This window comes from Scylla paramamosain, chromosome 19, assembly GCF_035594125.1.
Source record: "Scylla paramamosain isolate STU-SP2022 chromosome 19, ASM3559412v1, whole genome shotgun sequence".
NCBI lineage: Eukaryota > Metazoa > Arthropoda > Malacostraca > Decapoda > Portunidae > Scylla > Scylla paramamosain.
The window spans coordinates 23,096,022-23,121,927 of NC_087169.1; the positions used below are offsets into that span (position 1 = coordinate 23,096,022).

Consider the following 25,906-nt stretch of genomic DNA (forward strand, 5'->3'; position numbering starts at 1 on the left):
ACAGGCTCAGTTACTTTTCCCGCAACCCGTTGTGTGTCTTAATAAGTTTGCAGTTTGTTAGGACAAGTAAATTGGGAGGAAAAAGAAAAAAAGTGCTGTGTGTTAAATAAAATAATGACTATTTAGTGGCCTGACGTGTCCTGCTTCAGAGCTTCTTGTGGGGAGGATATGCTAACATGAGAATACCAACACATTTCCTTGGACCGTATTCTGAAACACTTTCTCGCTGCACCTCTAGTTGAAGTCACACTGTTTTTTTTTTAAGTCTCTTTACGGTTCTAGTGACAGATGAAGAAAATTTCTACATTATTAACAGGAGAAACACTCTCGACAACCCAGCTAATTATCTCTGTGGTCTTTGAAAACAGTCGTAGTGAGAAAAGTGAATACGGGTGCTTGATACCAGAGAGACAATGGCTGTAAAGGCGGGGAGGCTATGGTGCGTACAGAACGTGCCGTACAGGAATTCAAGGCCTCCTCCTCTCTTCCTGACGGTGACGCTGACGGGATTCTGTCTCTTGGCTGTGACGGTGAGGCTGGTAACCAAGGTGGGCGGGAAGCAGGTGCACATGCATTTAATTTGATTATCATGGGTATTACATAACCTTGAGACTCAACACAAGGTATAGTACACTGTCATTCACGTTAATTAGGGACCTTGCATGCTGCCTCTCTGCTTCACCGCCCTGCTCTCTGCCTCGCCATCCCTTCCATCTCCTTATGATGTCTGTGTTTTAGCCTTTACTTCCAAATGCTCAAGTCCCCCTTTCACCTCCCTTCTGTAGTACTCTCTCTCTCTCTCTCTCTCTCTCTCTCTCTCTCTCTCTCTGTACATGAAGTGACCATACAGGTAGTACGGTGCTGGCCGCGACGGGAGGAGCGCGTGAGGGTGGTGGTGACGGCGGGGCTGGCCAGTGACGACCCCGCTGCTGAGTCAGAGCTGAGGCAACACTGGCTGAATGCTCCCTCCTCGCTGCCTTACAATCTGAGTGGTACCGAGAAATACATGAGTGTGGCCAGGGGTGACACTTGGCCTTTCATTCACCACTACATCAAGAGGCTCTTCTCAGGTGAGACAATCTCCCCGGGGAAAACGTTGCATGAGTCTCACGGTGTTTCTTTGGCTTGGATCCCCTTAGTTATCAATGTGTGTATATATATATATATATATATATATATATATATATATATATATATATATATATATATATATATATATATATATATATATATATATATATATATATATATATATATATATATATATATATATATATATATATATATATATATATATATATATAGTGTGTGTGTGTGTGTGTGTGTGTGTGTGTGTGTGTTAGAAGAATTATTTTCAAATGCCTTCGAACCAAATTGTGATCTGCCAAATCACTAATAATATATTGTTAATTCTCTCTCTGAGTAAGAATGATTTGCTGTTAGAGAATATGGAATGCAGACGTATGGTGGATTGCTACTCAAACATTTGTAATCTAAAATATATGATTTATGAACTGATTATGAATGCATTGATTGTTGCGGTCAATAAAGTATCTATCTGTGCAGGGGAGACTGACGGCTTCTTCGTGGAGGCGGGGGCGCTGGACGGGCAGGTGCTGTCCAACACGCTGTGGCTGGAGCGCGAGTGTGGGTGGCGCGGCCTGTTGGTGGAGCCTGATCCCTTCAGCTACTCCTGTCTCCTCACCAAGCACCGCAAGGCGTGGACCTCCAACACGTGCCTCTCTCCGAGCGGCCTCACCAACACCTCGGTGCACGTGTCTCTCAGCCTCGCCCCGATGTTCACGTCCCCTCGCTGGTACATGAAGGGCGCCTCGCACGAGCTGGGGGTGACCATGCGTAACCCTTCCTATGACAATTACCTGAACAGTGGCGTCAAATCTTTCTCCCTTGTGAGCTGCTTCCCGCTCGCCACCTACCTGAGGGCCCTCAATGTGACCGTCGTTGACCTGCTCTCGCTCGACACGCAGGGCAGCGAGATCAGCATCATCAAGACTTTCCCGTGGGAGAAGGTCCACGTCAGGGCGGTGGTGGTGGAGGTCGCGGCCCCGGAGTTCCAGCATGACTTCGTGGAGTACATGCGTGGCCGAGGATTCACGCTGGTGGGGCACTACAATGACTACATCTTCGTGCAGGAGGGGGATGCTGCACTCGCGAGGCTCAGAGCGCAGGATGGATGGTACGTGGTCGTACAGGAGAAGTGACGCGTCTACTTAATGGCAGAGAGAGAGAGAGAGAGAGAGAGAGAGAGAGAGAGAGAGAGAGAGAGAGAGAGAGAGAGTTTGTGATAGGCTACTACAACTCAAATCATGGTTCGGTTATGTACAGTAGCGATCATAAGTTGTGTTCTGCTTCATCGCCATGATGAGTCGTAACCAGTTCGTGTTTCTCCCCTATTTCCACTTATAAATAAATGAAAGATCAGGACGGGTTAGATTGCTGGTGTCCCGGTGTACGAGATGTATGTTAGGTTTTGTATATTTAAGAGGCTGGTAGGCAATGGGATTAAATACTGAACACCTGCCTTGCCACTTTGTCATTTCACTTCATTCGAGAGGACATTCGAGAGGCTCCTAAGAGGTGCTTGAGAGTAGAAATAGTAGTAGTAGTAGTAGTAGTAGTAGTAGTAGTTTAACATACACACATACATACACACACACACACACACACACACACACACACACACACACACACACACACACACACACACACACACACACACTAATGATAATGATAACAGTGATAATAATAATAGTGATAATAATAATAATAATAATAATAATAATAATAATAATAATAATAATAATAATAATAAAGTAAGAATGAATAGACAACTTCTTTGTTAGTTATATTTTCATGGTTCTTGTCTAATATTTAAGTAAATCATCATAATCTTTCTCTCTTCAGCAACAGCGTCTCATAAAAACCCATCCCTTCACTCATACTTTACTTAAAACCTACATACGTATACTATGTGCCTATGTAAATTATAACTTGTACTGTTTATTAGCTTCCATCAAATAGTTGACATTGTTTCTCGACAGCCCTCCACAGTCCACACCATCATGGGCATACCTATTGTACTGTACTCGTAACTTCCTCTTCCCTCGTGTCTGAATTAAGTTCCTCGTATTCTTAAACGTCTCATTTCAGTAACTTTCATCACTTTACTGGGCATTACTCGAGGTCTTCAAGGGTATTTTCAAGATTCCAATAACAATATAACGAGAATTTTACCCTACAACACACGTCGTTTTGCTTTCCTACCACATAACTTTTCCTTATTCTACACTTTACATCCCCACTATCCATTTATCTTCCTTGGATGTTCCTTTGTACCATTTGAGTTTGCGTTACTTCCCAAGGCCGACTTCATTACTTGGCTCTTCCTTCGCCCCCTCCCTCGCCCCTTCTAGATGCTGACACGGCTGTAGTCGGTCAAGTGACGAGCTGGCCAGCAGGTTAGTGATGGTGCAGATCCAGTCCATCACTCGGGTCACGTCTGTGTATACGCCGGGGTAGCCTGGTCTCCCGCACCCCACACTCCAGGAAGACACACCTCTGATGTACCCGTCACTGGCCAGCGCCCCGCCCAAGTCGCCCTGTGAGAAGGAGCAGGAAGAGGAAAAGGAAGAGGGCGAGGGAGAGGATAAAGTTGTGTAAGATTCTGCTTGATTTTTATTGTTGTTGTTGTTGTTGTTGTTGTTACAAGTATTAGTAGTAGTAGTAGTAGTAGTAGTAGTAGAAGTAGTGGTATTAGAAGACTACTACTACTACTACTACTACTTCTACTACTATCACCCCTATTCCTGCTCTTATCCATACCACTATCACTCCAACAACCTCCCCTCCCCCCCTTATACACACACGGCCCAGTCACCCTACACCACCACCACCACCTCACCTGGCAAGAGTCTAGGCCGCCGTATGTTAGGTTCCCCGCGCAGATCATGGTGTTTGTAAACTCAGGGTAAACTTCCATGCAATCCTCGCGGGAGAGTAAAGGAACCTGGGCGACACGGATCACAGGGGAGTACTCTCCGCTCTCACCAACTCTCCCCCAGCCGGCAATGGTGTACAGATCCCCACTGGTACTGTCTGAAAGGTGTTAGTGTTGGGTTAAGCTCGTGCTGTTGGTATTTGGTTAAGCTTAAGTTCGTGTGTGGAACGCTTTTGTTCTCTCACCACGACTATATTCAAAGGTCACACACAGATGATTAACCGAGTTCTCAAGACTGTTTCTCCTGTTAATCTTATAGAAATCTTGCTAACCTGTCCCTAGAACCGTAACATCACCCTTAAATGCCATCCCCCCCCAACTTCCTCTCCCTTATCTCTTATGGCCCGTGCCACTTCAACTAGAGATCTTTGAATGTAGTTAGTTGGGGAGCGGACCCAGAAACGTTTCAGAATTCTCTCTCTCTCTCTCTCTCTCTCTCTCTCTCTCTCTCTCTCTCTCTCTCTCTCTCTCTCTCTCTCTCTCTCTCTCACCCTCCTGCGCCTCATTTGTCTTTGTGTGCCACCACGGAGGGAGTTTCAAGGTTCCTATGCGCTGGCTGTAGAAGATGTAGAAGCCTAGTCTGATTAGGGCGACGTCAGCATGGTGTGTGTAGTAGTCGTATTCTGGATGGAGGACGATGTAGTTAACGCAGCGGGTCCTCTCCCATCCCTCATCCACCGTCAAGTCGTACTCGCCCAACACGACCTGAAGAAAAAGGATGAGGAGATGAACAGTAGAAAGAGGGGGATTGAAAGAATAAAGGGACGAGGGTGAAAAGAAAAAAAAGATGAGGAGGAGTAGGACAAGGCATGTCCTTAGAATGCATAAGAAGAAAAAGGTCAAAAGTGTACATATCATAATCTTTTGAATATCACGCTGAGTTGAAATCTTGTATCCTGTCTTGTTTTAGATAACTGTATCCGCTTCATATCATAGAGAGAGAGAGAGAGAGAGAGAGAGAGAGAGAGAGAGAGAGAGAGAGAGAGAGAGAGAGAGAGAGAGAGAGAGAGAGAAAATCGTCAGAGGGAAAGCAGTTGCAGTGTTGCCAGGTGGAGTCAACCCTTTCACACCTTAATATTGTCATGGTTGCCCTGGTAACTAGTGACGCAGGAGGCTGATGTGATAACCCATCGGTGGGAGATGAGAGTGCCACCGCAGAATGGCACTGGGTCCACATAATGGGTGTCCATCAGTGAAACCAGCCATGGCGTCGACCCTGTAAATAGTGGCGACTTAATATAGCAACACTGTTTGTCTTAGATTGTGTGTGGGTGGGTAGGGTTATTAGTAACATTTATTTCTTATTATCAGAAGGGTTTTCCAGTTTGTTTTATATATTTGTCAGGGTTAGGGAACGATTACGATTAGACTGGGAAGGAAAAGTTGAAGCTTATAGATATCTGGTTCGGAGAAGAGAATCTAATCGTTGTGCTGTTGGTGAGTCTTATCGTGCCCTGGTTCTATCAATCCTTCTAGTCTTGTCAGGTGGTAGTTTCTCTTCATCCCCCCCTCCACCCATCCACCAGTCTCTCTCTCTCTCTCTCTCTCTCTCTCTCTCTCTCTCTCTCTCTCTGCCCGTAAATCAATCTTCTTCCCTATTTCTGTTTCCCTCAGCTACTCCATGCATACTAACTAAACATTTATCTAGTTCATCATAAATAAACATCATTAATATTATTACCATTATTAGCACTCGTATCAAAAGCAATACCACATATTTACACTCCATTCTAACTAAACCCAGCAAATACTTTTCTAATAGCAACTTAAACTTTTATATAAACTCCCATAATAACAAGATTTTATTTTATTTATTTATTTTTTTACTTTGTGTGATTTTAAGTGATATTTGAATAAGTGACCTTGACCTGAGTTGTTACCTGGTTCAGCTACGTGACCTCCGGCTATCTTGTCATTGACGTCGGAGGTTCTGGCAAGATTCGAATCTGCTGGACGAAAGAGGAGGAAGAGGAAGAGGAGGTGATTACTTCATATACATTAATACGTGAAGGTACGACTAGTTTTTTTTTTCTAGTGGTTTGTTTGTTTATTTATTTATTCATTTATTTTTATCTTATTATTTCATTTATTTATTTATTTATTTTATTTTATTTTTTGCTACGGTTTCGTTTTATGTGGTTTGTTTGTTTATTTACTTATTTTGCCATTTTCTTTACTGCTGTGCTTTCGTTTTGCAAGATGAGTGTTTTCTTTCATTTTTTTTTTTTTCATTTTTTTTTTCACAGTCTGTTTTCGTTTTATAAGTTATACAGGGATTGCCACGTATAGCCCTGATGACTTCTTGCAGCTTCCCTTGTTTTCTTATGTTAAGTTGGATGTTGGTGTTTGTATAAGCCAGAAATATTAAGACGGAGAAGGTTGCCTTGTGTGACGTATTTGGTAACGCTGCAGCTTGACAAGGGAAGAGGAGGCGAGGACGTGTAGAAATAGTCTGCCAGATGGAATAAATACATTAGCAGAAGGCATTATCAGAGGAAGTGATGAGTCTCTCTCTCTCTCTCTCTCTCTCTCTCTCTCTCTCTCTCTCTCTCTCTCTCTCTCTCTCTCTCTCTCTCTCTCTCTCTCTCTCTCTCTCTCTCTCTCGTGCACTCACCACAGTCCGGGCCCGCCATAGGTCTGACACACGATGAGTAAGAGGCGACCATTTGCACCCCAAGACCCTCAACCACCACCGCCACCAGCAGGAACACGCCCCCTGGAACGCCACCAAGACCATTTATATCACACGCTGGACCGTATTCTGAAACACTTCTGCGCTGCACCTCCACTACTTTCAAAAGGCCCTGGATGAAGCTAAGCGGGTTTCTAAGGGTGTTTTTACGGCTCTAGAGACAGGTTAATGTGATTTCTACATTAAGAACAGGAGAAAGATTTAATCTCGGTGGCCTTTGAAAGTAGTCATGGTGAGAGAGCAAAGCGTTTCAGAATACGAAATATATTAGTCACTCATTCATTCACTCAGTCACAGAATTTATTTTTTGAGCTTTAACACTAAACAACTCATTCTCTGTAGTTCTTTATCGTGTGGAAAACTGTATTATTTATTAAAAACCTGTAGATTTGTGGGTGGAAAGTATGGCTTATATACGTGATGATCTGTCGCCTCAAACCCTTCGCAATTTCCCATTCTTGTAGAATTTTATCGCATGAAAAGCTAGTGTTTATTCAGAAACTCTTATGGGTTATTGTTTCTTGTAGGTTTTTGTATAGAAAGAAGGTTTACATACATGATAATCTGTAATCTTAAACTCTCACAATACATCTAACTCATTCCTTGTAGAACTTTACCGCAGGGAAAACTATAATTTATTCGGAAACTTTTTGGATAGAAGTAATGGTTTATACTCGTGATAATAAAGTCTTAAGCTCTTATAAGACTAACATGGTATTAACTACATAAAAGATACGTTGATTTTTTCCCTTGTTTCTCTCTTGTTTCTCTCTATTCCTCAACTCTTCTTCAGTTTGCCCTCAACCTTGTCTTTACACACACATATCCCATGAATATAATTAACCAAATGCTAGAGTAAACTCTGAACTACTGTAATAACTAGATCAGGGTATAACTAGAGTAATCTACAGTACTTAATAAAGACTTACTCCATGTTGATGTGTTCGTCGACTGCATTTTTGATTTGTTGTTACGTTTTCTTTTCTTCTCAAAGGTGACTGCTTAGGACCTCCTCTCCTCTCCCACCGTCGCCACTTCCCGTCACGCTCACTGTATTCACCACTGGAAACTTACTACTAAGTCTGTCTTTATCTTAAAATATCGCTTCACCTTTCTCTCTGTGGCTGTTGCTTTTCATTTCTCAGGAGGGGTCAAGAGGCGTGCGGTTACTCCACGCTCTGATGTATTTAAGGGTATCAACGTAATAGCTTCGAGTGGGGTTGGCCCGTATTCAGAAACGCTTTGCCTTCTCACCACGTCTAATTTCAAAGGCCACAGAAATTATTAGAAGAGTTCTCAAGAGTATCTTTCCTGTTAATAATGTAGAAATCTTGTTAATTTTTCATCAGAATCGTAAAATCATCCTTGAAAATCCGTGTAACTTCAAATAGAGCCTTTTGAAAGGTGCGGCGCAAAAGTGTTTCAGTAGTGCGGATGTGGGAACAAGAGGATGAGGGGGAGGAACATGCTACGACCTCCCAGCTTCCTGACAACTGGGCCCAATTCGCCTCCTCGTCCCTTATACTCCATTTCTCACGTCGGGATTTCCAAGAGAGGTAATTTTCACTTCGAATGTGTATCACCGGAGATAAAAGCGAGCTTAGATAACAATCCACTTAGCGTTCTCTTCGCCAGTCCAGTTGCGCAGTCTTATTATTATTATTTTTTTTTTTAGGTGTTATCAATCGGAAATCGTGTGGTGGATTGCTTTCAGAGCCTCTGAACATCTGCTGCTTCTCCGTGGGCAGGTCAACATAGGCCAAGGACGGTGTGTGTGTGTGTGTGTGTGTGTGTGTGTGTGTGTGTGTGTGTGTGTGTGTGGTTTACATCAGTTTCTGCTCAAAAGCCCACAGTCAGAAACACTGCTCTCTCACCACTATTTTCAAAGACCACAGAGATGATAAACCGGGTTCTCAAGGCTGTTTCTCCTTTTAATAATGTAGAAATCTTGTTAATCTGCCACTAAAACCGTAGAAACATCCTTAAAAGCCCGTGTAGCTTCAATGAAACCCTTTTGAAATAATGGAGGTGCTCAGCAGAAATGTTTCAGAATACAGCCCAAAGATGGACGACGAGTAGTGAAGGTGTAATGCGTTGTTGATGAGAATCAATACCGCAGCATTAGAGTGAAGTAATGAATGTGTACACAGTAGAGCAATGGAATGTATGAACACGTCTACAACTTTATCAAAACAGAAGTGACGGTGTTTAGTTTTCTCAGGCGAAGAGGACAGGAAAGAATTACCAGATGAGTGCGATTATTCGAGTTATCGAGGCAATGCAATGAGTGATAGGCCGAAGTGGCGCTGCATGGGAGTCTGCAGTTGTGTAGTGAGAAGCAGCGACCTTGTGCAGTGCGGAGATGGCGCGACTGATACAGCAAGAAGTGTCTGATAGCTGGAGAGTGAATGGGAAGGACTAAGCCCAGTTGATGTTACACGGTTTTTAAGGGTGATTTACGGTTTTAGTGAGAATTCAACAAGATTCCTACAATATTAACAGGAGAAATACCCTTGCGAACTCGGCTAATCATCTCTCCAGCCTTTGAAAGTAGTCGTGGTGATAGAGCGAAGCGTTCCTGAATGCTGGTCAGTGAGGCTTACAAGAATCATCATACCTGTGCATTGTGGAGGACAGTTGGAGGGATGTGGGTGAGGAAGAGGTGAGGCAATGGCTTGGTGTGGCGCGGCGTGGCAGACGTGGCGAGGGAGGGGGGGAGGTGATGACGGTCGACAGCCTGCACCAAGCCTCTGCTGGCGTGGGAAGGTCATCTGACGCGCACAGCTGGTTCACGTTCCCTAGGTGTCGTAATGTCTGGTGAGGTGTAGGGAGGGTGTGGGGTTAAGCCTGGCCGTATAAACACTATGGTCTCTTTAGGACTGTTCTTCAAGGGCACACGAATAATTTGTAAAGTTTTCATGGGTGTTTTATAGTGGTTTTTCGTTTCTCTCGTTTTTCTATGCAGATTCCGTGTTAAACTGACTGACTCTAGAATAATGAAAACGTCCTTGAAGACTATAGTTATTGCAGTAGACTAAGATCATGTTGAAAGTCGTTAAGAATACGATATAGAAATGCTTGTGAGTACATTCTCTCTCTCTCTCTCTCTCTCTCTCTCTCTCTCTCTCTCTCTCTCTCTCTCTCTCTCTCTCTCTCTCTCGAGTAGACGCATAACCATACCATCCGTTTCCTTTCTCTCCAGCTACATACACGTATAACTTGAACTATATACCCCCAAGTAAAACATTTCCACCCGCCAACAACATTACGTAGTGGAATTGCTTTGGAATTTCGGGCAGGGTGTTGGTAAATCCACGTAGCATGTCTGCGATGGGATAGAAAACACGTGTTGGAAGATAATAGTGACATTGTTTCAAGCACACAAATAGTTTCTCTCTCCACGCGCGTGCCCTCAACTGCAGAAAGAGATAAGGAAACATATCTCTTATATCTAACAAGCTGCTTCAGCATTTATTAATTTTTTTTTTCTTTCTTTCTTTTCTCAGCATGTGTTTCTGTACGGATTCGCTGTTTGGGATGAAGCATGTATAGGTATATGTGGCTCTATTGTTTCTGCTTCGTCTAGCCCTTTCTGTTATGAATTTATGAGTACATCCTTCCTCATACGGTCCATCCTCTCTTTCCGTCGTCCCCCCTTTCTTTTCCCGTGTACTTCCTTCCTTCAGACCTTCAGAAATTAATTATCTCTGCCCCACACTTTTCTGTACTGAGCTTGACCTCTTATTCTATGGAAATTATTAGAGTTTTCAAGGGTTGCTTCGTGACTAACGGTAGTGTGGCAAAGACTGCGTGGACAATACATAGATTGATAAAATAACTTATAAGAAAGTAAGTAGTTTCATGATTTTAATGATAGTTTGGCCAAGGCCATGTATCATCAGAAAAACAAATAGATAAATCAAATTAACTTGAAAACCCAATTTATGATTTATGATGCCTTTCAAAACCTTGGCATTTGAAAGTCCAAAAAGGAATAGTACTCCCTTGCTGGAACATCAAGACGACGAATGAAAGAATGATTAAATCAATTCCTGGAGAGAAAATGATGTGACAGATTGCGAAATGAAAGGAATATTAGCACTGTTTTTCGTTCACTTTACGTGTTTTCCTCTATAGGAGAACCCGTAATGAAGTCAAAACAGGAAGCTCTAGTACCAAGAACAAGATCGACAAACATCACCGACACGCGACACCAGCTGTGTGTGTTATTGTGAGACACGTGGTAGAGGGGAGGACCAAGGAGGACCAACGAGGACTGAGAGAGGACCACGGAAGACCAACAAGACCTACGAACTCATAAACACAGAAAGAGAGAGAGAAGAAAAGAGGAGAAGGATGAAGCCACAGTACTTGGTGGTGGACACAGCGGCTCTGGTGAAATACGTACCTTTGTGGGTGAGTGACAAGCGTGAAGGGGTACTGCAGGGGTGAAAGAGATGATGCATGGGTGAAAGGGATACTGCAGGGGTGAAAGGGAGGGTGTAGGAGTGAAAGGCACATTGTAGGAATGATGGGGAAGGTATAGGAGTGAAAGGGAGAGTGTAGGGTTGAAGGGGAGGGTATAGCAATGAAGAATTTAGGGATTATATTAAAGGTTAATATAGAAATATCCCATTAGCATCTCCTTCCAATGGCTGAGTTAGATTAAAGTCAGGTTAAGATTAATTCAGCTCATTATTTTAATTGGTAATCTCTTCTTTCAAAACTAAATTGGAGTGAAATGAAAATAATGAACTGGATGACCTACCTTGGCATGTTACCAGCAGTTCCAGTGGTGTGATCCTGTGTTGCATTGCAGGAGTATGGGGAGAAGCTGTGCAGTGTGCCGGAGGTCATCAGTGAGATCAGGGACAAAGAGGCTCGGCAGAGGCTAGAGGCACTGCCTTTTCCCATCACCATGCGCCAGCCTCAGCCACACTCCATAAAGTTTGGTAAGCACCTTTGAAATTAGTACAGCTGGATTCTCTTGTTTCCTTCAATTTTTGTAGGTATTTCTTTACTGGTTAGTTTTAATGAAGTTTTTGATTTGTGGTTTCCTGCCTTAGTTTACCTTCTCAAGCACTAATCTCATTTATATTTATGTAATCTTGTTTGTAGATAATTTCTGCTTTTAATTTGGTTTCTTAGCTGTCTATCTCTATATACCACAAGATAATCCAGATAACATTGCACATCACTCACACTTTTAATGCCAATCCAGGCTGGGGTTCATGTTGCACAATGTACAGTGCAACACATTGTCACAGCTCAATTTTTGTGTTGCGTGCTGCTCACAAATCTTGCCCAAGTGAGTTGCTGCATGGGGCATTTTTGCAACATGATGTGCGCGACAGTAGCTGACAAGCTGTCACCATGGGAAGATTGTTGCTGCTTGCTTCACTGTCCCATTCACATAGTGTTTGATGATTAGGGTTAGGATAATTATATTAGTTTAGGATAATTAATATCAGTTAAATATGCATTAGAATATGGTAAAATATGCTCTTATGTCCTAAGAAAAGTATGATTGATAGTAATAAGCAAGGTAATACCTCTATTCTGTCAAGCTGTCACTGATGTTGGATTGTCACTGCTCACCGCCCTATTCACACAATGGCTAATGATAATTTCTCACCACGAAGCAGGCCACATACTTTACTATTTATAAATTTGCTGAAGCAGCATCCATGCCTATGGAAAGTAAAAAGCAGACTACAAAAGACAAAAATCTAACATTCTTTCACTCTCCACAACCCGTTCTGAAGAGATTCGTCGAAAGCTTCCTCTAGCAGGTCACTGCAAAAGCCACTTCTTGAACCATATCCTTTTCCTTTTCTTTTGATTCATCTTTTTTGCTCATGCTAATGCAATGATAGTTCATAAAATGCCCTCATGCTCAGCACCATCCATCCTGTGTGACTCTGTCAACAACTAATGCATAACAGGCCAGGTAGTGTGGACAAACTGCCAATCTCACAACACTTCACACAACAGGTTTTGTGCTATATGTTGTGCAGCATGAACTGCAGTCTGGATGGGCCTTTATTCTGGTCAGCCCATGGTAGCAAGGGATAGTCTTGTGGACCACACTACTACAGGAGCTTAGGCATAGCACATCTGTTTACATACTTCTACAGCATTTGTTACCAGCTTTCTATATTTCTTTTAAGTGATATTTTTCTCTGGTTGTTGATTCATTAATTTCATACCACAGTGAATGAATTCTCCAAGAAGACTGGGGACTACGCCAGCCTGTCTCTGGCTGACATTAAGGTGCTGGCACTCACTTACGAACTGGAGGTGGAGGTGCAGGGTGGCAGCAGTCACCTCAACTCAGAGCCTCATAAGATAATCACAGAGGGTGCTGTCACCAAGGCCCATCAGAAGAAGGAGTTCAACAACCCCCCAGAGCAGGTAACAAGACCAGACTTCATAGGTGCCACAAGTCTGAGTTGTGATGTCTGTAAGATTATTGATGTCCTGGAATAATATTATTGCTCAGAGGTACTGTGGAATTCAGTTATTTGAACACAGTAATCTTTGGAGAAAGTTAGGCATAACTGTGAATATGGTGTAGGTATATTAGGATTCTCAAAGTCAATGTGCCTGTATTTTTGTACATTCAGTGCAGTACAAAGCAGCTATGAAATGTTTGCTGTCCTTCTCATAGCCCATTTTGAAGGAATGTTTGAATTTGCCATAATTCTCTGGCTGCAAGTGTGAAGATGAGCAGTGTGAGGAGAGACTGGATCCCTTGAGAGGCACCACCCCTCCAATAGATACAGGAACAAGAACTTCAGACACCCTTATGGACCGACACCTGATGGCGCTGGACACATTTCTCCTGGACCATTCTTATATCACAGGATACACCCTATCCACTGCAGACCTCACCTTGCAGCAAAGCATCATGAAGCAGTACCCTCAGCTGTACATTGAGCCTCAGAGCAAGTGTAAAATCATGGAACTATACATGCACGAAGCCTTTCCATTGCCACTGCCTGACTTGTTCCCTCACCTGAGCCGATGGGTGACGCACATAGGCAGCATTAGTGAGGGAGAGGCCTCCATGCTTCCAAGGAGTGACCGGACAGTTGACGAGATCCTTCGTGCCCTCTTGCAACTGTTGAAGGCGAGGAATTGTGGTGGCTTTTTCTCTTAGACTGCCTCTTTTGTTCAGTTTCTAAGGAGTGTTATGTTCTTTCCATTTCCTTGGCAACCTAATATAGTGAGACTGTTATAATGTCCCTCAATTTGAACGCTGTTTTTGTTTCCCATTTTTCATTTTGGTGTTGTATTGCATGGTTGAGGAAGCATCAAAGGGAAGTATGACTAGTTGTGTATTATGGTGTTTTTATTTTTTTTAGCAAGATTTCATTTGGTACCATGTATATTAGTCTTACAGCTGTGCACTGATCCTTTCCTCATAATCCAAGTTGGTGTTTGTTTGCTTGCTATATGAGAAGTAAGATTGTTACACCCTGATGTCTTTTAGTGTTTTGACAAGGTAATTATTATTGCATTAGTGTGCATGATTTTATTTTGTATGTTCACACACTAGTTTTATAGATTAACCCACATTGCTACTTTCATCTGGTCCCCATCTCACTTGTTTTTGTCTTGCAGGAAGAGGAGGAGGCAGAGAAATGTGCACTGAGAGAAGACACTGAGGCAGATGACACCCAGACACATGAAAGCCCAGAACCAGGAGGTAAGGAGCTCACTTAGGCTAGTCAAGCAAGAGGTGTAGCTGAGCATCTGGTGTAGAAACTGAATGTAAACTTGAATGTAGAGGATTAATGATGATCAGCTTGTCTAGTCAAATTCAGTGATGGTTTTTTGGGGAGGATCTCTGTTTGTGTATGTGCAGAAAATAATTATTAGTGTAACTTGGACCTGTAGAGGTGTGTAACTTGTGGAAAGACAGGTGAAAATGATAAGATGTTAATTCCAGGCTTTTGTTGGACCATTAAGCTCTCATATACCATCACTGGAGCAAAGTAAGCATTGTGATTCACCACCCTCTTACCTCCACCTGTCCTTCACGCACAGCATCACCTTTTCCTACCAGTGAGAGTTTTTACCCTCTACAATATGAGTAGATTACATATTTCTCTTTGTATCAAACCCAGTGTAATAGTCTTGCTGTTTGTAATACCTTTGCATTCTCTTACATCTGCAGCGACACTGATCTTGTCCTGTTTTTGCCTTAGAGGAAGAGAAAAACTGTACATCCCAAGAAACTGAGGAAGACGGTGATAGCAAAACAGACGCAGCTGAAAACAAGGGCGAGGAGGAGAGCAATGAGAATGAAGAGGACAAGGAAGACACAGATGATGATGATGATGGTGGTGGTTGGATCACCTGTGAGAATATAAAGAAACACAAAGGCAAGAGGAACATCTTTGGTCATGTGCAGGAGGAAGTAGAAGAGGAGAAGGATGTTCAGGTGGCTTGCATTACAGGAGACTTTTCCATGCAGGTTGGTGGCAAAACAGTGCTCTGACTTATGATTGCAATAGGAGTGGATGAGGATAGTAAGAGTGGGTGGCTTGTAGAAATACTTAGGTGAAGCAAGGGTGATGAGTTGTAGAGGTGTTATAGTTGGGGGAGGCAGAGGATAGTAGTAGGATTATAGAGTTGTAAAAATGTGGGATTGCAGTTGTAAAAATAAGCCTGACAAAGAGCAGTAGTTGGATTGTAGAGGCAAAGGTATTGTAGGTTCCATTGCTGGTGGTAATGTTTGGTGGTGATAGTTTTTGGAATAAGGAGGAATGCAGATCCTTTTTTGGAATATATTGAATTTCAAGGGAACTTGATATATTTAGGATATAAACACTTCTTATAAAACTGTCACCTCTTTATTTGATTCATCACATTAAACGAAACTAGGGCTGCCTTACCTTTACAAATAACCAATAATAGACTTGGACTTAGACTTGGAAGAAGACAGCTCTCTGAAAATGAGTTAGCATTGACTTGCTTCCATTGTTTAGTACTACCACTTCCTACCTGGAATGGACACAGCCAATCTTGCTTCACAGAATGTCTTGAAACATATTGGACTGTCAGTGATGGGAGTGGATGGGCGACTCATCAAGCAGCTTAAGACTTACATACTGCGGTGCCACGCTTGCTTCAGAACCACATCCATCATGGACAAGGTATGGCTAGTGTGTTGTCCTCCTCCTCCCATTCTTCATTGTGCAGTTGCTGAAGGAAAGGTACTGCTAGTATGTTATTCTGGTGCTGCCACTTGTCTTTCTATAGTTGCTCAAAGGAGTGATTTTATAAGTTGTCACAAAAGTCCCTTGTATCATATTTGTTCTGACCTTTGCTATTACAGAACACTAGTCTCCCTGATTCAGACAAACCATTATTCCTGCAGATCTTTTGTCCACACTGCGGCAACAAGACCCTAAAGAAGGTGTCTGTGACCTTGGATCCTGATGGCACACAGAGGATATGGATCAATACCAAGAGACCAATAAACAAGAAAGGAATGAAGGTGAGTTGTCACGTGCAGAAAATATTGCCTCAACAGAGTAAAGTTACTGAGAGATATTAAGACATTTTCTCCTGCTGTTATTTTATGAAGTATAAGACTATGGTTTCTGGTGATAAAGTCTGTTTGGAATCCTAAATATATTCTTGTGCATTTAAGTTGGATCAGAAAAAAATTAGAGTTCAAAATAATTTATAACTAACATGTGAAGGAAAAGAAAAGCTGAGTTTGTTCAAATATCAATCAAGAGAGGGATTTTCAAGCCTTACCGACCTTTGAAGTTCACTTACATCAGTAGGAGCTTCACCTCAACACTAAAGAGGCACAGTGGATATCTTTTATTTCCTGTTGTTGCGTGCCTGAGTCTGCTAAGCTTAATCTCTCTTCCTGGCAGTACTCGCTCCCCACGCCGAAGGGAGGGAAGCACGGCCGCAATCCCATATTAGTGGCTGACCAGCGGGAGGCCAAGAAATCCTCCAGCAAGATGAGCAGAAAGAAGATTAACCCACTGCACGAGGATTATAACCCAGGTGTGTGCCTCAGAACGAGACAGGTAACGCAAATAAGTGTACACAGACTCTTCCTCTCATGTTTGCCTGTTACTTAATTCTGTAAAGTGTAATTGGAAGAAATACACCATTTTAAGTGATCAGGATTAGCAGAGAAAGTCAGCAAACTCATGTACGAGTCACATGTAATCATATACTTACTTCTGCTGCACCTCTGCTGCCTATTCAGTGTGTCTTCCTCAGCAGATCAGACACCTTTTGCCGTGAGGGACGTGTATTCCAGAGCAGCTCAGTTGGGATACATTGGAGGAAAGAACCATCATCACTTCTATTGGGAGAAAAGAAATCCTAATGAACCACAAAGGAGAACTGGCAAGAAATAAGAGAGGTACAGAACTTGAAATTAATAGAAAATATTAGGAAGGGACAGGACTGGTAGGTAGGAAGTGGGAGGGAGCGTATGCCTGAAACCTGCCTGCATCAGGAAGGTATAGAACTTGTAGGTAAGAGAGGGGGGAGAGGGGGGCAGTTGTGTATGCCTAAAGACATGTCTGCAGGTCTTAAGGCATATTTGCACACTCCATACTCCCTTTCTACTTACAAGTTTAGTACCTTCCTGATGCAGGCAGGCTTCAGGCATACACACCTGCCTACGGTTGTGGCAGCACCTGGAAGTAGTCAGGACATTACTACTTCAAAGCATCCACCAGCAACTCTGATAGTAGGTAGACTTACTTTTTTAGGAGTTACTGTCAAAAGGTAGGACTAATAGGATAGAGAGAGTACTGTCAAAAGGTAGGACAGTCTTAGTAGTCTAGTCAAAAGGTAGGATAAGTAGTCAAAATGTAGGATACAAGAGGTAGGAGAGTAAGTAGAGACGTAGGATACAAGAGGTAGGAGAGTAAGTAGAGATGTAGGATACAAGAGGTAGGAGAGTAAGTAGAGTAGTCAAAAGGTAGGGGTAGAATATAGTAGAGTAGTCAAAAGGGTATGTATATTGTAGGTGTTACTTTATTCCTGCAGTTCTCTATATATATATATATATGGTCTGTGGTGTTCTCAAACCACACCAACAAAATATGCTATCCATCCTCTCATCCTTCTGTTTTAGGAGGGACTTTAGCTGTTGTTGGTTGGTAGCAATTTGTTGTTGTTGCTGCTGTTTGGTTTGGTTGGTGCTCTGGTGGGACTTCAACTGACTGGTGTTGTTGGTTCGTGCTTTTATTTATTTATTTTATTTATTTTTTTTACTTCTAGCCATTTTACTGCCATTTTACTTCAAGCCATTTTATTTCAACACATGACATTTTATTTAAGCCATGCTAGCACACAATCATCACACACATCAACAGCTAAACTCCAGTGCTCTCCACACACACATTTCATGTAACACTCAATCCCCACTGTAACCAGTATGTAGTGAGCACCCAGGTTCATAGATAATTCGTATGTATACATCAAACATGAAGTCTTCCTGCTACAAGAGCGCTACTATAACATTAATTCATATACATACATCAAACATGAAGTCTTCCTGCTACAGAGCGCTACTACCACACATGACATGTTCAACCTCACATCCATTGTTTTATTATACATACATCAAACACGAAGTCTTCCTGCTACAGAGCGCTACTACCACACATGACCTGTTCAACCTCACATCCATTGTTTTATTATACATACATCAAACATGAAGTCTTCCTGCTACAGAGCACTACTACCACACATGACCTGTTCAACCTCACATCCATTGTTTTATGATAATAAACTCCTAGAATCTGATGTTTCATGTTTGTTATTCACGTTACTCATGTTTAATGTAAGGCAGTGTGTTAAGACTCCTGTTTAGAAACCTACAACACTCGAATGCCCCTTTTACAATACTTCGAAGAGTCTCCCGAGAATAAGAGCACCACTTCCCGGGAAAAAAAATTTATTAAAAAAAAAAAATAAAAGTTGGGAGTCCTCTGAACTCTAAAAACACTGCTGCTTGTTTACCACAACCGGTGGCCAACCAAGTCTGACACACACTTGTTCTCTACAGGTGCTGTATGGAGATGATCACCCACAGGGATGATCACTTCCAAGGCTGAAGACTTAACAAAAGCAGCTGCTGTTGCTGCCACCATCACCTGCACCTGCTCCTGCTGCTGCTGCTGCCGCCGCCGCCGCCGCCAAATTAATCCTGGAACAACAGGTCATTTAGGAGGTTTTTGATAATCACTCCATCAAAAATAAAAAAGTAAAGATTTCTATTCCTTTTCTTTTGCCTTAAAGATCCCAACTTATCTTATTATGGCTTGCATAACTTAATTGAAGGAGAGAACCCAACCAAAGACTATGTAGAGCAAACAGCAAGGCTAAGGTAAATAAAGTACAACAAGTTCTTACCAAAAAGTCATGAAGATCAATCGGCGATCGGCTTACTACAGATAACAGACGAGTGAAGAGCGCTCACAGCGGAGTCCCCTCAGTAGACTGTCCTAAGTGCAACTAGTAACATGAACAAACTATTATTAAACAACTCCCCAAACCTCTAAACTATTTGAATTTTAATAAAGGAAAATCCAGACCATATAGCAACAATGTACTAGAAAGTTTACCAACTATCCATGAACAGTCGGCAATCAGCAATCTCACGTGGCGTGGGGGGGGGGGTGGATCCTGACGCTGCAGTGGCCAGGCCTCTTTAAAGATCCCAAACCTCTAAACTACTCTTTAGTAACTTAGAACACCAAACAAAAAGACTAGAGCAGGAAGTAGGCCACGAAGGACAGTCGGCAATCAGTTCATAGATGAAGAGAGCTTGCGGGGGAGTCCTCACACCGCAATGGCCAGCCCTCATTTTGCGTTCATGTTCTGCAACCAAGTGACATTTCGCGTTCATGTTCTGCAACTAAGTGAAGGAGAGAACCCAACCAAAGACTTTGTAGAGCAAGCAGCAAGGCTAGAGTAAATAAATAAAGTACAACAAGTTTCTTACCAAAAAGTCATGAAGATCAATCGGCGATCGGCTTACTACAGATGACAGACGAGTGAAGAGCGCTCACAACGGAGTTCCTTCAGTGGAGTGTCCTAAGTGCAACTAGTGACATGAACAAACTATTATTAAACAACTCCCCAAACCCCAAACCTCTAAACTATTTGAATTTTGATAAAGGAAAATCCAGACCATATAGCAACAATGTACAGACCATATAGCAACAAAGTACTAGAAAGTTTCTTACCAACTAACTATCCATGAACAGTCGGCAATCAGCAATCTCACGTGGCGTGGGGAGGGGTGGGATCCTGACACTGCAGTGGCCAGGCCTCTTTAAAGATCCCAAACCTCTAAACTACTCTTTAGTAACTTTTAAGGACACCACACAAAAAGACTAGAGCAGGAAGTAGGCCACGAAGGACAGTCGGCAATCAGTTCATAGATAAGTGAAGAGAGCTTGCGGGGGAGTCCTCACACCGCAATGGCCAGCCCTCATTTCGCGTTCATGTTCTGCAACTAAGTGACATTTCGCGTTCATGCAACCAAGTGACATGAAAAACAACAAAGCACTAATAACAGTAACAACTCACCAACCACAACTTCAACCCTCCACTAATCACGTAATAAACAACTAGTTTGACACCAATAACCACAACTTCAACACTAGTGGCACTAATCACGTGATAAACAACCAGTTTGCCTAGCGCAGTAATTCCCGAATATCAGCGTGATAAACAACGTTAGCATAGTGTAGTAGTTCCCGAATATCAGCGCGTTACCCAAGCCTAGTGCAGTAGTTCCCGAATATCAGCGGGTTACCCAGCTAAATTCACTAATCACGTAACTTCATACAAACAATGCTACACAGCAGTACTCAAACACTTGCTTAAGTCAACATCTAACGTTCCGAGAAACTTGTAGAAATGCAAGTTCCAGCAGCGAGTGATCGACATCCTGGGACACGGTGATCAGGGCTGCCGAGTGCCTTAAGCATAACCGTCAAAATACTCCAGGTTTGCCACACTGATGTAATAGCCACCTGTAATAGTTCCAAATTACCACAGCTTCACTCCGCTATAACTACGTACAAATAGGCCAGTGACTCGCTTACAAATGAACAGAATATAAATAGATTGTATTACATCTATGTATACACATCACGTAGATAAGCCAGTAACTCACTCACAAACGAACAGAATATAAATAGATTGTATTACCTACCTACGTATACACATCACGTAGATAAGCCAGTGACTCACTCACAAACGAACAATATAAATAGATTGTATTACCTACATCTACGTATACACATCACGTATATAAGCCATTGATTTTAGTGCGCTTTAAAATTACTACCGATGGGATCAAGGACTGGTTCCATGTCAGCCAGTAACATATGACAACGGGAAGCCTACCCTTCAAAACCAGTCCACACAAGAGGCAACACGCTTTAGAATACGTAGAAGACGGTGCAATGGGATATTAAAGAGCATACGCACGATTCTAATGACCATATTATGTACTGTCAATAACACCAATAAATTCCACCAGTATCTTTAAAATCCTCCCAATATAAATAAACTTACTACCACACATTTTACATGTGGAGAACTTACCTGGTCAAAAGACGAAGGGCGAGTGAGGAACCTCCAGTCTAGGTAGGGATGGACTTCGCCTCGGTTTCGTTTCACTGGGTTCAGGATTCACCTCTGACTCGAGGCATCACTCAGCCACGTCACTTGCTGCGTCGTCTGGGTTATTAAGTCGGTGTTCTGGTGTTACCAAGGGCCAGGATAACTTTATAAGAATATCTAATGCAGGATTGTCAAATTCGAACCATTTGGAAGGTCAATTATGCACTTGGTTGTTGTTTTGGAGATCATCAGTGATTTAATAATTACATACTTGCAAGGGTAAAATTTTAGAATTTTGCTGGTCGCCTTTCCCCTCCACTTTCTTTTTTTTTTTACCAAGAATTTCATACAATACAGTCATTTGAAAGCTCACAGTATAACAAAACATGTGCCTCGTCTTGTACTGCATCTCTACTTTAAGATTATGTGACATTGACCCGAGTTGAGTAAATGCCTCACGATGGTTACATAGGGTGCTGAAACAGGCGAGTTGATCTCATTCCCATAAGTTGACAATGTAGGGGCATTAATACACCTAAGTCTAATATCATTCGAAATTCTGCTTAGGGGATTAACATCACAATTATAATGTAGACCACCTGTATTAAAGCTAAAGGCAGAAATGTCCTTTACACCACATAATTAAATGGGTGATGAAGGGTCAACTACTTCAGATTTCGACTTAAGGAAATTACTGTATACCATTGTTTTGCATTAACATCACTTAATAGTGGTATTCTCGCTTTTACTATGTAGAGTAGAGTAATTATCACACACCGAACGGAGACCAGTTTTAAATCAGACAAATAATCTTTTATAACACCATGCATGATACAGGGTACCAAGCATAAAGAAATATCACATTAAATATAGCTAGGAAGAAAGAAATCCACTCAAACGATAAGATACCAATAACTCCGGCACACACACCACTATGACTCTTATTTTTATTCATACTCTTTATAACGAATTGTAACTCATCATTAATAAAAGGTTCATCTAAAACAGACACATATGGTAATCAGATACATCTATTTCCTGTTCATTTTGGTCGCAAGGTTTCGGTAAAGCTTTGAAATGAGTCATGAACTATCACTTGGCCGTGGTCCATGACTACCGGCATCTGCTTTCTCTTTTTCTTCCTTTGCACGTTTCCTTAGTCGGTCATTCTCCTTACGTACCGCCGGGTGAATATTCTTTTTAAAATAGATTTTTGATAAAATTTCTTCAACACGTACTGTACCTTTCAAGTTCTTAGTTTTTTTAATGGTATTTCTATATCGCTGCTTCACAACTGTTACATGTAATGATCTTTGGCAGTTTGGTTTACCTAGAAGCTTAATTTCAAATGTTGATGGATTAATTTAAGTAAATACTGTATAGAATATTACTTCTACTGATCTTACTGATCCCGGAAGCAATTTGGACGGAAGCAACAACACCAAGCTGAAGGCTGCCCAGGGAGGGAGGGCAGCATCCCACTACAGAGGACAGCATCCCAACAGACTCCAGAGGACAGCATCATCCCAGAAAAAACTACAGAGGACAGCATCCCAACAGACTACAAAGGACAGCATCATCCCAGAACATGAGCCACCTACAACATCAAGATCAAGATAACCCTAAAAAGTAAACAAAACCAAATATAAGGAAAATATGAGATTAGTAACATTCTAGATAACAGAGGTGAAGAGGAAGAGGAACAATACCAAGCAGAAAAGAATAAGAGAGAGAGAGAGAGAGAGAGAGAGAAGGGCAGGAAGTGTTTACTTCGTGCTAAGCATTCCGTATCTAGCGTCACAACGTCATGAAGAAGATAGAACAGCCTCAGTGACACATTCAAACATGGGGCTTAAGAGACTGGGGCAAGACAACGCTCGGTTTTATATGTACTTCAATATTTCCTCGAGTGGTGAAAGCAAGCCGGAGCTGGAAGTGGTTATCTTGACTAAAGACAATCCCGCCACGGTGAAGGTGAGGCCGCGAGAGGCTGGACTCTAGTGGTTCGTCTCGTGTCTGTCTTTCCTTCAAGTTTCCAAAGGTGTTTGTCTCGCGTCAGTCATTCGTTATGCATTCAAGAGTATTCATGTCAGAGTATAGTTAGAGAGGCTGAGCAATAGTGATCTGTCATGTGTCAACCTTTCATCCACGAGTGTTATTGTAGTATAATTACTTTAATAACATTACTTATCACCTTTACAAACAGGATTATGAATAATTTCCACCTTAATCAAATACAAATTGCATATTTACCTAATTCATATCATTACCCTTATCCTAATGCGTATCTCATCCCACTTCTGTCTCTTACACTGTATAATTATCAGGTTAACTGCCCTGCTTGTCATTACCACTATAATTCCGATATAAATTAGGTCTTTACCTACTCCAAATCTTAACTTGTACCCTAATGCATATCTCAATCCCCCTCAAGTCTCAGACTGATGCATTAAAATAACACTTACCTTGCATGCCTGTGTAGTAAGGTATACACATGCTTGTAGTGTGACCAGCTTGCATTCTCAGGTGACAACAAGCAGTGACGACCTGCAGCGCTGGTGTGTCAAGCTTGGCAAGTCACCAGAGGAATACTTGGAGAAGCTGTGTGAGGCAGTGGCCAGCCAGGATGACAATGTTGAGATATTTGAGGTGCAGGACAACCATCTCGTCTGGAAGCAGTACTTCCCTGACGAGGACATCTATGGCAGGAAGGGAAAGTTCAAGATGGAAAAGGTATGCATTGGTTGATGTGATTCTTGTTTCACCTGGAAATATGAAATAAACAAGAGATAAAGATAATATGTTTGTTTAGGTCAGCTTGATACTCTGTGAAAAAATAAATAAATAAAAAAGTTTAAGATATGGACTGACTAATAAATGAATATTTGAAAAATAAAGATAATACATTAGTTAGTTTAGATCTGCTACAGCCCTCAATGCATAATACTCTAAGGAGAAGTAATAATAATACTTAACATGTAGTGTAGAAAATAAAGGCTTTCAATGACAGCCTTGGTCTCTGTCAGGTGGAGTACAAGGAAGCGGTGGAGCAGGTACTGGCTGGGGTGATGGATGACCTGCACAAGACCTCCCATCAGGTGCACAGACTCACACAGGAGGTGCAGGACAACTCAATCAGTAAGCAAGCATGTGTGTGGAGGAGATATGGAGGGCTTTAGGGATCATTATTAACAGTGTTGTCACCATTATGAATCCTTACCCAGCCATGATGCTAGTATTTATAATGGACTTGGGATTCATTACATAGAATTTAGGAGATCATTGCCATTACTGTTATAACCATTTTTAAGTCTTTGTCAACTTATTGTCTTAATCTCACCCTCTTCTTCTCTATTCATTACCATAATATAATTTTTCAAGCATTCTGTCTACATCTCCAATATTACATGCCATATATCACTCAGACACCTCAGTCATATCCTATCTTAATGCATGTTTGTGACATTCTTAATCTATATTCATTAGCATAACTACGTAATTTATAAAGTTTTTTGTCTACATTCCCACTAGTTTATCCATTACATCACTCAGATATTCCAACAAGATCCTCTCATATCCCCTGCCTCCCCCAGAGCTGCTCAAGGCCCAAGAGTTAGCATCTGAAAGTATTCAAATCAAAGAGGATTTTGAGAGGGAGATCTACAGTAAGTGTGCTGCTCTCATCAATGCCAAGAAGCTGAGGATCCACCAGCTGCGCTCCACCCACCCCAGCAGCTCAGGTGGGTCTAGATCCTCCTATTGTGAACTAGAGATGCTGATGGAAGAATAGTTTAAAGTATTTGTTATGTCCTGAAATTTTTTAAAGAATTCACTCTTTTCTACAAGTATCACATATGTTTCTTCACTCAATGCAGCTGTGTTCTCCAATTGAGAACTAGGAATACTTATAGAAGAGTGATTCAAAATACAGGGTAAAAGTTATGTATGATTTGGAACTGCTACATCTCTGCAACTGTGATCCAACCACTGATAAAAGTCTTCTTACTTGAAAAGATGGTAGTTTTATTTCATTTTATATATTTATTTAATTTTTTCATGGATTTTGCAAATGGTAAGGGTTTTATTCATTGTCAGTTTGTGGTTGTAGAGATGTAGCAGTTTCAGATCAGGTGCATCTCTTTGACACACAACATCTGTTATGCCTTGAGGTCCATGCAAGCTTTCTGCAGTTATAATACATGCTTGTCATTCATTGCAGTTGTTTTAAATGTCTACTTTGCTTTTTAGGCACCTTCTTGTTTCTCTTCCTCTCTTCTCTTTCAAACTTTCAGAGGAACAAAGACAGTTTTCAAGTCCTACATTATTTTTTATCCACATTCAGGTTGATAAAAACCCACTTCAGGTACTGCTTTCCAGCAATGTTATGTGTTTATCTTTACTCTTCATTCCTCATCCAGTCTGTAATAAACAAAATACTCCATGATCTACATTGCTATATATCTATTTTTTTTCACTCAGCCCGAACTGATAGAATATACTTGATTTTTAATAATAATAATAATAATAATAATAATAATAATAATAATAATAATAATAATAAA

At 41.7% G+C, this 25,906-nt stretch overlaps 4 protein-coding genes and 2 long non-coding RNA genes across 16 annotated transcripts in view; 3 read left to right on the forward strand and 3 right to left on the reverse strand.

The window, feature by feature from the left end:
* LOC135109958 (uncharacterized) lies at nucleotides 1-3,263 on the forward strand. The gene is made up of 3 exons (XM_064021905.1): nucleotides 1-530; nucleotides 851-1,070; nucleotides 1,567-3,263. Exons 1-3 carry the CDS (start codon nucleotides 414-416, stop codon nucleotides 2,220-2,222), a joined length of 993 nt encoding a protein of 330 aa, XP_063877975.1. The 5' UTR covers nucleotides 1-413; the 3' UTR covers nucleotides 2,223-3,263.
* On the reverse strand, nucleotides 358-2,076 carry LOC135109962 (uncharacterized). The gene is made up of 2 exons (XR_010272975.1): nucleotides 1,938-2,076; nucleotides 358-985 (listed from the first exon to the last, which is right to left on the reverse strand). It is a non-coding gene; the product is annotated as an uncharacterized LOC135109962 (long non-coding RNA).
* On the reverse strand, nucleotides 2,842-8,219 carry LOC135109957 (trypsin-1-like). 3 transcript variants are annotated; one of them, XM_064021902.1, is made up of 7 exons: nucleotides 7,640-8,219; nucleotides 6,633-6,734; nucleotides 5,899-5,967; nucleotides 5,089-5,234; nucleotides 4,510-4,723; nucleotides 3,923-4,116; nucleotides 2,842-3,620 (listed from the first exon to the last, which is right to left on the reverse strand). In XM_064021902.1, exons 1-7 carry the CDS (start codon nucleotides 7,665-7,667, stop codon nucleotides 3,372-3,374), a joined length of 1,002 nt encoding a protein of 333 aa, XP_063877972.1. In that variant the 5' UTR covers nucleotides 7,668-8,219; the 3' UTR covers nucleotides 2,842-3,371. The 3 variants fall into 3 exon arrangements, with proteins under 3 accessions (XP_063877972.1, XP_063877973.1, XP_063877974.1); XM_064021903.1 differs by having other exon boundaries at nucleotides 5,899-5,964; nucleotides 7,640-8,214; XM_064021904.1 differs by lacking the exon at nucleotides 7,640-8,219 and adding an exon at nucleotides 6,175-6,470 and having other exon boundaries at nucleotides 5,899-5,964.
* LOC135109954 (RNA-binding protein NOB1-like) lies at nucleotides 3,536-18,980 on the forward strand. Of its 6 annotated transcripts, none has more exons than XM_064021890.1 (13): nucleotides 3,536-3,677; nucleotides 5,908-6,029; nucleotides 10,848-11,126; nucleotides 11,530-11,662; nucleotides 12,925-13,124; nucleotides 13,429-13,842; nucleotides 14,337-14,421; nucleotides 14,924-15,192; nucleotides 15,755-15,874; nucleotides 16,099-16,218; nucleotides 16,610-16,745; nucleotides 16,971-17,112; nucleotides 18,772-18,980. In XM_064021890.1, the coding sequence occupies exons 3-12, from the start codon at nucleotides 11,067-11,069 to the stop codon at nucleotides 17,105-17,107; spliced, it is 1,674 nt and encodes a 557-aa protein (XP_063877960.1). In that variant the 5' UTR covers nucleotides 3,536-3,677; nucleotides 5,908-6,029; nucleotides 10,848-11,066; the 3' UTR covers nucleotides 17,108-17,112; nucleotides 18,772-18,980. The 6 variants fall into 6 exon arrangements, with proteins under 6 accessions (XP_063877960.1, XP_063877961.1, XP_063877962.1 ...); XM_064021886.1 differs by having other exon boundaries at nucleotides 3,537-3,677; nucleotides 16,968-17,112; XM_064021891.1 differs by lacking the exon at nucleotides 13,429-13,842 and having other exon boundaries at nucleotides 16,968-17,112.
* On the reverse strand, nucleotides 17,930-23,950 carry LOC135109961 (uncharacterized). Of its 3 annotated transcripts, none has more exons than XR_010272973.1 (7): nucleotides 23,810-23,950; nucleotides 21,327-21,461; nucleotides 19,955-20,226; nucleotides 19,711-19,812; nucleotides 19,368-19,586; nucleotides 19,119-19,220; nucleotides 17,930-18,912 (listed from the first exon to the last, which is right to left on the reverse strand). It is a non-coding gene; the product is annotated as an uncharacterized LOC135109961 (long non-coding RNA). The 3 variants fall into 3 exon arrangements; XR_010272974.1 differs by having other exon boundaries at nucleotides 19,335-19,586; XR_010272972.1 differs by having other exon boundaries at nucleotides 19,331-19,586.
* The window catches only part of LOC135109956 (uncharacterized), a 5,585-nt gene continuing 2,396 nt past the window's right edge, over nucleotides 22,718-25,906 (forward strand). The window contains exons 1-4 of one of the 2 annotated variants that reach the window (XM_064021900.1): nucleotides 22,718-23,318; nucleotides 23,871-24,077; nucleotides 24,371-24,482; nucleotides 24,938-25,084. In XM_064021900.1, coding sequence (XP_063877970.1) covers nucleotides 23,190-23,318; nucleotides 23,871-24,077; nucleotides 24,371-24,482; nucleotides 24,938-25,084 — 595 coding nt within the window. In that variant the 5' untranslated portion in view covers nucleotides 22,718-23,189. The remainder of the gene's footprint in view (nucleotides 23,319-23,870; nucleotides 24,078-24,370; nucleotides 24,483-24,937; nucleotides 25,085-25,906) is intronic. The other variant, XM_064021901.1, reaches the window with a different exon arrangement.